The 13,317-nt window shown below is 51.2% G+C and overlaps 1 protein-coding gene across 1 annotated transcript; it reads right to left on the bottom strand.

Moving 5' to 3' along the window:
* Positions 1–1,354: 1,354 nt before the first annotated feature.
* DRD4 (dopamine receptor D4) lies at positions 1,355–9,819 on the bottom strand. The gene is made up of 4 exons (XM_032111922.1): positions 9,516–9,819; positions 2,951–3,063; positions 2,059–2,606; positions 1,355–1,643 (listed from the first exon to the last, which is right to left on the bottom strand). The coding sequence occupies exons 1-4, from the start codon at positions 9,744–9,746 to the stop codon at positions 1,441–1,443; spliced, it is 1,095 nt and encodes a 364-aa protein (XP_031967813.1). The 5' UTR covers positions 9,747–9,819; the 3' UTR covers positions 1,355–1,440.
* Between the last annotated feature and the right edge of the window lie 3,498 nt (positions 9,820–13,317).

Here is a 13,317-nt window from a genome sequence, read left to right as displayed (position 1 = left end):
GCAGCTCATTTACAAGGTTTCTTGCATCCCGCATTCGGATGCAGCAAAGACAGCTCCAAAACAGCACCTCTGGAGTGCTAAAGCTGCACTTCCAGCGTCAAATGCAGCTTCTGGTTGGAAATTATTCCTGTTGCTTCACTCCCCAGAGCCATCCCTGTCCAGCCTGGCTGGTGTGAGCAGTGGGGCTCTGCCTGGATTCAGGACGAGCACAGCTCCACGGACAGGTGAGCTGGGCACTGGGCACTAGTTTGCCAGGCCTCCTGCTTGTGTAGGTGACTGGGCAGCAGCTGAGTCCCCCACCGTCCACTACCAGTAGCTTGTGGCCAGGTATAGCCAAGCCTAAGTCGCTGAATTCTGGCTTTACTGCACCTTTTAAGAGGAAAAAATCTGTAAGGGCGTTGGGCAACTTCCCTGAATGACAGAACAGTAGATGTGACTCAGCTGTCATTAAAGCTCTCGGGGACCTGAGAAAGCTCAGGGTGCCCCGGTACCTGGGGCAGCCGTGCCCCGACCCACCAAGTGACAGCTCAGAAATGCACAGTACAGTCATGTGGGAATTGAGTCTGTTTGCTGATGAGAAACTGAGCATTTGCTATTTTTAGTCAAAGGAACACTCAAGACATCCTTTTTCTGTTCTGCTTCCAAGCAAATTCCCCCCTGGAAAGCAACAATCCCATACAAAACCAGTACTTGGAAGACTGTAATTTTCTGCAATATTCTTTTTCTCCCCTCTGAGCCTCAGCGACAAGCATCACCTGTGCCACTGGCTGCTGTGGCTGTTGCTGCATGGAGGTTCATCTAAAGGTATGAAGGAATTTTTCCTGAGAATGGTAATGGTTCCTGGCAGGAATCATGTGGCTTCACAGGAAATTCTGGAGCACCAGCAATAACATTATGGTGCCTTTGTAAGACCCTTGTTAAACATGAGTGAAATCAGGTTTTGGGTTTAAAATTACCAAGGATCAGGGGAAAGGAGGTTGCCTAGGTAGATTCACCCTCACCTGGCATATGGACATCTGGAAATGAGCTTGGTACCCTCGTCTGGTATGTGGACATCTGGGAAGTTAGCTTAACAGCCTTTTTTCCCCCAGGCTTGTGTCCATGTCATCTCACAGCCCTGTTTAATACCACCCCAGAAGCCAGAAGATTAGAAATTACTGTTATTATCATCCCTGCTTAGCTCAAGCACCAAGTGTTGAAGAAATGGCTACACTTGCAATTTCCAGTGGGTAGAGGATCTGAGCTGCATCCACTGGCCCTCACCTGTAACACCTTACTACAAGGACCTGGGCAGCCCCTTCCTTCAGCTGCCAGCTCTCCTCATCCTCCCTTCATCCCCAACAAAGACAGCAGATAGAGGCAGAAATAGATCTTTAATGAACTATACAAAAAATCACCCAGTGGTTCCTCCTGCCTGGTGGTTCCTCCTGCATGGAGGGCTCAGCAGAAAAGCTGCAAGACTTTGCGGAAGAAGTTCCTGAACTCGGCATTGAACACGGTGTAAATGATGGGGTTGAGAGCACTGTTGACGTAGCCCAGCCAAGTGACAGTGCTGGTGACTTGAGGGGGGATGGAGCAGGCCTTGCAGAGAGCCCTGGTAATGTGCACCACAAAAAAAGGTGTCCAGCAGAACAGGAAAGCACCTGCCAGGAGGACAATAAAAAGAAAAGGTGACGTGAATGTTCAAAAGGGTTTAATTTAACAAAGCCTGAGCCAAACAAGACAGACACAGCTCAGGCACTCAGGGAAAAGGCAGCAGCTGTGCTGACATGTGGAGCTGGGCTTATGCCCAGACAAAAAATTGGGATGTCTTTCCTGTCCTAACCATTGATGAAAAGTCTTGAGTTAGTCTCACTTTGGCTTTGAATGTTAAGATATTGGGAGTCACAGGTTTGCCTTGAAGGGAGGTTGGGTTATAAACACTGCACGTGTTCTTTCCCAAGGGTGGTGGTTTTTGGCACTGCTCTGGATTCACCCAGGTCCTGCCAGTCTGAGCGCTGTGGTGGGACAAGGTGGCACATTTCCCAACCTCCCCAGCCATCCCTGACAGCCACTCACCAACGACGACTGGCAGCACCCGCATGGCCTTGCGCTCCCGGCCGTTGATCTTGGCCCGCTTGCGCCCGTGCCCTGGGTGCGGGTAGCTGAGGTGTGGGTAGGACACAGTCTGGATCCCATTGTTCATCCCACACTCCCCAGGGAGGCTGGCACGGGCGTAGGGGCTGCACGCCGGTGGCCCCAGCCGGCTCTGCTCTCTCTCCATCAAGGTTGGGGGATGATAGAGCTTCCTGTTGGCTCCATAGATGCAGCCCCTCAGCTTGGCCTTCCGGGCTTCTTCCCAGCGCTTGAGTCCTTGGAACATGCCACAGTACAGCACCAGCATGACGGGGCATGGGATGAAGAAGGAGCAGATGGAGGAATACACGATGTAGTTGTCATCCTCCAGCTGGCACAAGCTGGGGTCGCGGTCTGGGACGTTGTTGAGGCCAAATATGACTGGGGATGCCACAGCAAAGGCGAGTATCCAGGTGGTGGATATAAGGATGAGCTGCCGCAGGTCGATCTGTCGCCGGTTGTAGTTGAGCGGGATTTGAACAGCGATGAACCTGCCAACACAGCCCCGGGTGAGTCAGTCCTGGTGTGGTGGCGGCACCATTGGTAACGTAACCCGAGGGGCCCCAAGCTCCTTGTCACTGTCCTCTCCCCATTAATTTACTTTACACAGCTGAGGCCTGGGCTACAACCAGAGCAGCCAATGGACAGCTCTGGCTCGTCACACAACGACCTTTCAGCTTGGCCACCACTGATGGGACACAAACCTAGTGGTGGAGGACATGAGGGCAGAACACGCTCCTTAGGGGACAGCAGGATCCTCCCAGCTTGGGACTGTGGCAAGGGCCTATGGAACCAGCGTGCTGCCCAGGCACAGCCAGAGCAGGAAGCCACTCACCGATCCACGCTGATAGCGCACAGGTTGAAGATAGAGGCCGTGCATAGCATCACGTCCATGGTCATCAGGGCATCGCACAGCACCGTGCTGAGGGACCACACTCCTCCCTGGAACTGAAAAGATCCCTGGGATCAGGAGATGCTGTGTCCTTTAAGATGACAGGAACATGGCCATGCCTGGGTGCCTCAGCCACTCGTTTCCTCCGAACAAGCAGCCCGAAGCTGAGTGCTTCTCCCATGGCACAGTGTGCAGCATCCTTCCCAGCGCAGCAGCAGAACATGGGAATCAGCCTCACACAGAGTCCGCAGCCTGCTCAGGGCTTGTGGTTCTGGCCTGACTGGAGAACTGAGTGCTCAGACCATCAGCACAGCCAAGTGAGTCATGCTGGGCAGAGAGACATGGACACAGGACATTGTGCTGCCTTGGGTGAGGGCAGGAACCCCCAAACTCCTCAAACCCCCCAGTTCAGCACCCCAGGATCTCCCCAACAAGGCAGTGTTGGCTGCACAGCATCCTGAGCTTGGTCCCCAAGCAAGCAAGAGACAGAGCACAAAGCTCCTCTTTCACTTCTGTGTCCCAGCCATTCCAAACCTGTTTGCAGATGAATGGTTTCCCTGTGTTACACAACTGTTCCATCCTGGCAGGCAAAATATATATATATATTTTTTTTTTTTTACTCTGTATGTTTATCTATAGATAATGTGCATCATCTACTGTATGTAATTTACTTTATAGTTTTATCTATAGAAAATGTGCTACATAAACATTATATATATATATATATATGTATTTATATAAAAATCCCAGGAAGTTTTTTGTCTATAGCAATAGTCAGCCAGTGCTCATAGAGTCTAATGCTGCTGCCCTCTAATGTTGCAGGTTTCAGGAAGCAGGTATGGATTTGTTCCTGTACTGGTGCTAAACAACAGGTTCTGGTTTCATTCATCCCAGCACAGAGTGGAGCCACATGGGGAACACACTCCATGGAACACTGGGAAGGTGGCGAGCCCCAGCCCCTGCCAGCAACAGGGCAGGCAGCTCTGCAGGGATTAATATCAGCCAGTAATGATGTCAAGCGCACGATTATGATTAGAGGAGCTGTAAAGCCAAAGGAGTCTCTGAAGTAACTGTTTGGCTATTTCTGTACAGCATCCCCTTGAGATACCTCCAGGGGAGCTCTGGAGTCAGACCTGAGTGCTTCATTCAGCCTCTTCTCTAGCACAGAGCAGCCACCCCAAACTGAATTTGGGACCTGAATCACCAAAAAACAAATTTCTGCCAAGCTCACTGGGATCTTGACAAGTTCAGTTCAGCTTATGAAAGAGAAAATTTGATTTTGGGCTGCAGTTTTCCAAACCTATTTGTGAACTGGGGGAACTAACTGATTCTGGCAAGGACGAGGGCTCTTGGGCTGCAGCACCTTTGGAGTATGTGAGATTGAAGTTGGGCACTTGGAAAATGCTATAAACACTTCCCTTTCCCCACCAACCCCCAAGACTCTGGCTTTGGGGAAGGTGCTAGGAGAGAACTTCCCATTCCGTGGTGTTTGTCACCTGCCCACCTTGGCAAAACGTGCCAAGGACCCCTCTGACGGGAGAGTGACTTCAGATTAGGGGCTTTGCTAGGCCACGTGATTAAGGAGTACCTAATTCCGTGAGACTGCAGCAGATTAGCCCGTCAAGGTACACAGTGTAAAGATTTAGGGATCACAAACAGCTCAAGCTTCCTTTAAGAAGTGCTCCAGAGCAACTCCACCTTCAGTGGCTCTTTGGGTTCTCCAGTTTTCCAGAATACAATGCAGAAGATTTTATAGGATGGTGGCTGGCAGGAGACAGACTTGGCTTCTTGAACACCCTTGCAGCTGCCTTCCTAGTCAGCCCACTCCGGTATCTTTATTCCTAAGCACAGCTGATTTGTGAGGAAAACTCTGCCTTCTAAACCAGCCTGATGCCAGAAGAGCTCCTGAGGGCAGGAGCCAGGACAGAGCCAAAGGTTTTAGTCCTATTTCCTCCACCCTCCACCAGCTCTTGTCTCAGTCCTGCCACATGCAGGGAACAGCAGGAGCCTGAAAGGGAATTAGGAGATGCGTGGCTGGACTTTGAGCAAGCATCTGCGGCCATGGCTCAAGGACATGGCATGGAGTGAGAGGGCTGTGACACCAGTTGGAAGAGGAATAGTCCTTTCCAGTGGGCAAAGTCCAGCATCAGAACCAAAGAACTGTCCCCATGTCCACCAGAAGCTGACTTGGGGCCTTTTGTCATGAGTTGTGACAACTGTCCCAGTCCCCAGAAGACACAATGCGGCCTGCAAGGGGAGAGGAAGGAGAGGGAGTGGGACATAAGACAGAGGTCCCTCACGCCTGCTCTGATGTTCTTTCTTAACTTAAATCATTGAGGTCAAGGTTCTTCAGAGATGAGGAGCAAGTCTGGTCATCCACCTGAGACATTATGAGGGCCTAAAATTCCAAGACACCTCTCCCCAGTTACCGGTCTCTGGAAATAAACCCCTAAGCACTGGTTTGTCACCGCTGGCCTGTCTCACCTCCCTCGTACTTTGTGTGGCTCAGACATCAGCCAGGCCCAGAATAACATCTATTTCCACTAAAGCTGTAACATTCTAAGAAAGACTAATCCTGAATCCTGCTGCAAACAAGCTGACATGCATTCACAGAGAGCCTGGGGAAATTTGGAGAGGGTAGAGGTCTGGTCTCTCATTAGAGGAGCTGCATCACAGGCACACAGAAAATACTGCAAGAAAAGAGATGGTTTGATACCAAACCAGTGACACCCTGAAAGTTTTAGGCAGAACCCATCACCCTCACCAAGATGAGAAGATAGCTCATGTGGTTTTGACTGGCTGCTCCATCGCTGTGCCTACTGGGAACACTCATCTTCCCTGGCCTGGAGAAGGAGCCAGGTAAACATGCAAATCTGCTCAAACTGTTTCCTCTTTTCTGTAATCACTTACACAGGTCTTAGTGGCAAAGATGTTTACATAACCAACACCCTCAGCTCCCGCCAGCAGCTTCCTGGCTCGGGCCTGTTCCGCAGCTCCGCTGCTCAGCAGGGATTAGCAGAGAGCTGATCACAGGAGCAGCAGGTACAGGTGTGCTCCACAGCACAGCCCACGTGGGGAGGTTGTCCTGGTGCCTGCCCTAGTTGCTGGGACACCTCCACTTAATGAGGACTGCATAAACTCCTGCAAGTATCCCAGAGTCTTTGGGACTCCTGCCATTGTCACAGTCTCTGGGAAGAGGAAGCAGTTACACACAAGGGAGGCCTTTGGAGTCATGCAGCTCCCTCCCAAAGCCACCCAGAGCCAAGTGATATCCTGCAGTAACTCCACAGCACCTGAAGCTCTGCTTCCTCAGGTAACCCCTGTTTCAGTGCTACCAATGCTCCAGGCACTCTCTGAGATCATCTCCCGGCCGCTCTTCACATGAAAGCAGAACTCTGCTCCTCAGGAACAGCTGTTAATGCCTGGCCATCTCCTTCCCCCTTGCTTCCCATCATCCCTGCCTTTCTGGCACTGGATTGATTGCAGGAAAGCACTTGACACAATCATCAGAAAGCCAAGGCTGGCAGAAGAGCTGTGCAACTTCCCCGTGGAAGTTACCGTTACCTCTCCCTGTCATACTGCTGAGATTCCCAAGCAAGCAGAAAGGTAAGTGCCTTCTGCCCACCAGGGCAGGCTGCTGTGTGGTAATTACAACAGGAAAACACTGGAACATGTCTTTGTTCCATGTTTGGATGAGTCCAGTAGAAAGAGAGTGTGTGTCCACAACTGCTGCCAGTGGCTGAAATTAGCTTTCTTAACAAGCAGAAATAACAGCCAAGATCAAGGACTCTCCCACTGTGCTCCAGCTCCTGTGAACGGCAGCAGAGGATCATCTGCATCCCACAGGAAGGAATCCCTTCCCCACTGGGGCTTGGAGGAGATCTGTTGTGTGTGAGGATGTCAGATGTCACCTCAAAAGTTAAGTCCCTCCAGCTGTCTTCTAAAGCCCTGACTGGGAGGACTGTTTCCAAAACTGGAACACAAGATGCCACCTCACAGGAAAACCAGCACAAGGTGAGCAGGTTTCTGCTGGATGAAAAAATGCTCAGAGCTTATTGTTCTGTTCCTGCTAAAAAAGCAAAAAAACACCCCTCAGCTGGTTTTCAAGTTTTCCAATAGGCCCTCAGAGTCCGCATTTACTGTGTCAGGAGTTGTACTAAAGTTTAAAACCACAAAACAAAACCCCACACCAGGAATGAAGGTTGAGGTGAACATTCTGGACTGTCCAGGCCATATTTTCAGTGGCTACTATGGTTGATACAGAGTGCAAGCTGAAACCAAGCTAGTTTTAAAGAGCAATCACTACCTCCTGCATTTTGCATCCCAACAACTAATTCTCTAATTCTGAGTTTTGCCTCCAAGAAAAAAAAAGAAAAAAAGAAACCACAAAAATTCTGTCCTCTGGCATGGATTCAGCGGTTACTCTCCCTTTTCCTTATGTTATTTCAGAACAAAATGAGCTGGAAATCCTGCACCAGCGTACAGGAGATGATTAAAATGAACATGGGCACCTGCAGACTCTGAGCCCACAGAGAAGCTTCCAGGCATGGAATGGGAACTGCTGCAACACTTGTGCTGGAGCTGCTCTACACACCAGAGCCCCACTGCCTGCTCGAGGGAGCTGTGACTGCTGCACGGTGCTCTCTCTCTCTCTCTCTCTGTACCTGTTCAGCACTTCCCACACCTGCTCCATGCATTCCCTCCAAGTGCCAGGAGTGCAAATCCTGCTGCCTGTGCTGTTTTGTGCCTCCGAACACCTGCCTGGCTGCAGGAGCTGCAGAGGTTGGAGGGAAAGATTTCTGTCATGCAGCACCTTCCTTCCCCATGTTTAATATCCTGGGAGCAGCAGAGAAATGGAAGAATTCCCTTACAGAACTGATGTTTGTGAACAGCCGTGGAAGTGAACACACCAAGTGTCACCACAAGCTGGACAGCCCCAGTTTTTAAGGCTCGTACAGGTATGAACACCCGTTACCTGAGAAACCAGAACTTGTGGAATGTCTGTGGTACCCAAGGAAAGTCCCACAATACTCCTGCCCCACTGGAAGCGTTTTCAGAGGTACCCCAGAGTATGTTAACCTGTGTTTTATATATTCCAGCAAAACTCCCACCTGCAGGCAAGAGGAAACCACTCTGGAGTTGGTGACTGCCCATAGACCTGGGGACTGAAGGCATTGAGAGACAACAGAAAGAGGAAGGAAGGAAAGGGATCCCAATCAGCAAAAAGTAGCTGAGAAGAATGACCAAGATTGTGCCTTTCTAACCAGCAAAATGGAAGTAATGAAAGAAAAGCAAATCCACCAAAACCAACAGCACAGTGGAAAAAGAGGGGATCTAATGCTCCGGTTCTTCACTGGTTCTTGTCCCCTGCTGAACCTGCCATTCCACAATACCTGTCTCCAGAGAGGTCACAATGTCCTGCAAAATCCTAGGAGCAGGTAGAGACCATTCTAAGCTCTAAACTGCAGCCTGCCTTGCTTAGAGGAGTACAGGCCTGCACACTCAGGGCCTGCTGAGCCATGAGGTGCTCCCCATGGCTTGGGAGAGGCGGGAGATGCTCTTCCACAGCTGGGAAGAAGATCCACACTGCCAGCTCCCACAAGCATGGGTGGAAAAACTCGCTATTTTGCCCAGTGGATGCTCTCATCCTCTTGAGCGGGGAAGAGCCACCAGCTGGTACTAACAGGTTCTAAAACATCCCCCTGCAGGCACAAGGGTTTATTCATGCCTGGCAGTAAGTGTTACAGAGAGAACCACTCAACCTTGGGAGTGCCTGTGGTTCTTTCCCTCAGCTATCACAGTCTTGGAACAGGTGAACAGGTTTTGGGGGCGAACAGCAATTCTGCCCCATGTCCCTGAGCTGGCTCTCCACGACCACCATCGCACACTGGGTCAGGCCTCTGCCAACCAACAACCTGCCAACCAAAGCCACCTTGGTACAGGGCGACCAAATCCCATCCAGCTCCCGGAAAAGACAGCTTCTCCTTCTCAGCCAACATGGAAAGTTGTTTCCTGGCTAAAGATGCTAAAGATCTCCCTTTATCACGAAGATCTGCTCACTTTATGTCAAACGGAGCACAGCACCTGTCTCTTCCTATCCATTTGCTGATGGCAGCCGGGACAGTGTGCAAGCCAAGGGCTGCCGGAGCTGCCGGCCTGGCCCGAGACTGCCATCCCGGTGTGCCTCCCCTCGGGGCATCTCCACTTGGCGCGGTTCGGACGGGGATCCCAGGGACTCGCACGGAGCCGGCTCCGCTCCGCCGCCCGCGGTCCCGCAGCGCCGTGCGATGCCGTGAAGCTCGCAGGTAAGAGCCGGGGGGTCTGACCGCCACATGCCGGGACGCAGGGCAGTCCCCGGGCCGGCGGGGTGGCGATGGGGAGCGAGCCCGGAGAGCGGCTCTGACCTTCGGTGCTTGGTCTCCTGCCCTCCCCGCAGCCCAGGAACCAGCAGGCTCGGCGGGCACACAGCCCCAGCCCGCCGTCCGCCGGTGTCCCCGGGCTGTCTCACCTCGGAGTAGACGTAGAGGGGCAGGACGAGGAGGGCGAGCAGCAGGTCGGCCACGGCGAGGCTGACGATGAAGTAGTTGGTGGTGGTCTTGAGCGCCCGCTCCGTGCAGACGCTCAGACAGACGAGCCCGTTGCCGCCGACGATGAGGAGGATGAGGAGGATGCCGAGCACCAGGGCGGCGATGCTGTGGCCGGGTGCGGCGGGCGAGGGTCCGGCGGTGCCGTTGCCCATGGCCCCGCGGCGCTGCCCCGCAGCCCCCGCACGGAGCCGGGCCGGCCGCCGGGAGCCTCCGCCAGCCGCGGGAGGAGCCTCCGCCGCCGCCCCGCCCGGCCCCGGCCCCGGCCCCGCGGGGACAACTGGGTCACCAAGCGGCTTAAAGCGGTGGCGGGAGGGGGGCAGGCTCCCGGTGCCCCGGCTCCCGGTGTCCCGGTGTCCCGAGCGCTGCAGAGGTCTTGCCGTGTTCTCACATGGGGCTGTTCTCTTAAGGAATGTTAGAGGAGAGAAGTGGAATTAGTACAGACAGAGTGAATAACTGGGAAATTGTATTCCAAGGTGTGTGTAGAATCTGGTAATGTTTAGGAGTTTGTAATTAAACTGAGTGAGGATCCAGACAGTCCATAATGAAATTTGAAGATACTGCCAAGACAGGATGCTGCAAGCGTCTTGGGGCACAGAGTAGGGATTCAAAATGTTCTTGATTAGTTGGCAAATGCAGGATGCACCTCAAAAGGAATTTTGCACTTTACCCATGCTTGGGCTGCAATAACCAACTGCAGAAATGCAGGATGCAGGAAGAAACCAGATAGGCAGCAAATGTGGGAGCAAAGATGTGGTGGCAGATCATGAGCTGAACACAGGGGCTGGGGTGTCTTACTGAGGAAAATGAGAGAAAAATGCTGGTTTAGGGGTACCTGTGCACCTGGAGGATCAGGAAGGACAGGGAGGTGTGACCTCTCATTTCTAGCCCAGATGACTTGGGAGATGTGAAAGCTGATCCAGACTCTGTGGGCATCTCTGCAGCTGTGCCACCAAACCTCAGCCCAGATGTTAATGCCAGGTAAGCATTCAGGTCACGCTGGTGTTTGTGGAAGGCAGTGGGAGGAGAAGGCATGGCAGAAAAGGGACATTTATACTGAATGGAGGGGGGAAATTACATAATTGGAAGCTTTTTATGAGACAAATTGCTTCTAAAGTCTGTTCATAGGCTGCAGCTATCAGAGTTTCGTCCAAACTATTGAGAACTGTGGGAGAAATCCTCTCTTCAAACCCTGCCCTTGCTGCCTCCAGTTCCTTGACTCTTTTTTGGAAAGGGTCGTGGTTACCCCTCAGCATGTGCAGCACAGAAAGGGCACAGCCCTGGTGTCAGCCACGGGATACAGATCCAGGCACCGTCCTTCCCTTGGACTGGACCAACAGAGCTGATCCACACAGCCTGTTTTGCCCACCTGCTGGGGCTCTGCAATTTCATACACGAGTAGGAGAAAGTGCCCTTGGTTTAAGCACTCGGATGCCAGTCTGGCTGGCTAAATTCTGTCTCCAGAGGTGCAGCTTCCAGGTCTTTTCTAAAGCCAGCAAGAATGCCGTGTCTTCAGTAGCTACGGAGTTGTACCACTCTTCTCTCCCATCCCAGTGAAGGTTGCCCATCCTCATGCTGATCCCAATACCCATGGATTTGTTTTTCCAGTCATCTCCCTCTTCTAGTGTGCAAAGACAGGAGAGACAATTTCACCTGGCCTGAGTGGGACCAGGTCTTGCTCTAGATCTGTCTGTCACCAGCACTCAAGTGGGTACTCACAAAGCTGTTTCTCTACATTCCTTTTGGGAATGGTTTGTGTTGGACTCAGGAGAACACAAACATGGTTGCACATCTGTCAGGTCCGGAGCTTGGTGCTACCTCATCTGCTGGGAAGTTCAGACAAGGGAGATGGTTTCCATCATCTGGTCACAGCTTTTCCTATCTGGGTTTGGTCCCTAAAGCCTGACCCCTGACACAGCCCTCACTCAGGGAGGAGCTGGGATAGCAGAACCACTTTCACTAGAGCCCTTTTTATTCTGAGAAATCAACTCAAATTAGTCAAAGAAGGCCCTGAAGTGCATTAATGACACTGTGCAGACAGAATACTATTAACTTTTTTATGTTTAAACCACCTGAGCGGCCAAGAGAGCAGGATGGAAACGTGACTGCTGTCATCCTGCCTTCCCACAGGGATTAGTGCCATTCCTCTAATCCCCTTTAACAGTTAATTTACATTCATTATCTCCATTTTTCCTGTGAGTTAGTGCTGAATGACTTAATTCTCAGTGTGGAAACCCATATTCCAGACTAACAGAGCCTTAATCCTAAACTAGTTTAATCCTGGAGTGGATTAAACTAACGTGAAATAATGCTTTTGACTTCCAACAGTGAGTAGCCACGCAAACCACTAATTAGGACAGTGCTTCCATGGCAAACAGGCTACAGACATTAAACACAATTCCTTTCTTGGATAAGAGGAAATGCCCTCCTAGCAGAGGAGAAGGAAAGTCTGTCATACATCAGCAAATCCAAAGAAATCATGTAACGTCACTGCACGAAAAAAACAGATGACAAAGGACAGAGTCATGCATCACCCTCATGGAAAGCAGGAGTTATGCCAGAGCGACGGACTGGGAATGCTTAGAGCACTTTTGGAGAGAGCCTGATGTGGTTGGTGTTTTGGAACAACCCTTTTTTGGATGCACGGCCAAAAAAGTGTCCTCGTTCCCCATCCCGCTGTGACAGGAGCTGTGGAAGCACCACAGCTGCTCCCTGTGTCAGGAAACAGCAGCACCAGGAAAACACCCATACCAGCAAACCAGTGGGAGATCTGCATTTCCAGAGTGTTTTGGAGTGTTTGGAAAAGAAACTCAGGGAGATAAGCAGTGTGGTTTGTGGCTATGGTGGAGCTGGTCCCCGACCAAGAGAAGCTGCCAAAGAGCCAGGAGGAGTCCTCCAGAGACTCCCCCAGGATAAATTAATGGAGCATTTGATTCCCAGCCAGTTCAAAGGATCAGGAAGTTTGCGAAGTGAGACATCTGTCAGAGTCTCCACAAAGAGATGGAGCTTTTATCGCCATAATTTTTCACATCTGAGGCACTACAAATTTAAAGAGAAAAGGGGAACAATGTGGCTGCCAAAGTTTCAGGGCAGATATGCCAAACTCATGAATAGTGCCCTGATAGCATCAGCTCTCCCAGCTGCCTTCAGGTTCAGGACAAAGGGAGGAAAACAAAGAGCTTTCAAGGCCAATCGTGTTCCTTTCATTTGCCATATTCAGCCGGGCAATTCTCTGCGAGAGACTCATCGGCAACAAAGCCATCCTGCTTTCCAATCTCTTGTAATGCATTTCTCAGAAAAGAGGCAGAGGCAGCCTCCCCCCTCTCAGGTGAACTTTTGCAAGAGAGGGCAGAGGATGGCACGGCTCTATGGGCTTTCCAGGCTCTCCCAGTCCACTCTGAGAAGCTGCAGGGATTTATTTACACCCTGAATGGATCTCTTGATATTTACCATTCTAGTAAGTTATGATAAATCCATGTAAGATGTTAAAACTAAGGCTAGCAGTTAGCTGTGGGGGTGAAACTATGGAGAAAATGGCTGGATTTTCCATATCTGTTGGCTTGGAGTCAAAACTAGATGTTTCTGTGGATGCCTGGTTTCATCTTAACCACTTAATTGATCTCATACAAGGGCTTGTGGCACAGGACAAATCAAAATAATATAACTTAAGAGCTCCTACTGGGTTTAAAACATCAGTGAGCTTATTAGAGCAACTTGTTGGGCAAA

This window comes from Corvus moneduloides, chromosome 6 (genome assembly GCF_009650955.1).
Source record: "Corvus moneduloides isolate bCorMon1 chromosome 6, bCorMon1.pri, whole genome shotgun sequence".
Lineage (NCBI taxonomy): Eukaryota > Metazoa > Chordata > Aves > Passeriformes > Corvidae > Corvus > Corvus moneduloides.
Note: the sequence above shows the minus strand (reverse complement) of the source record. Positions and strands in the feature narration are given on the sequence as shown.

Excerpts from the sequence above, each read along its gene's own strand:
- DRD4 (XM_032111922.1), bottom strand. The coding sequence starts at position 9,746 with ATGGGCAACGGCACCGCCGGACCCTCGCCCGCCGCACCCGGCCACAGC. Across the intron at positions 3,064-9,515 it reads CCCTCTACGTCTACTCCGAG|TTCCAGGGAGGAGTGTGGTC; the intron begins GTGAGACAGCCC and ends GGATCTTTTCAG. Across the intron at positions 1,644-2,058 it reads GGTGCTGCCAGTCGTCGTTG|GTGCTTTCCTGTTCTGCTGG; the intron begins GTGAGTGGCTGT and ends TCCTCCTGGCAG.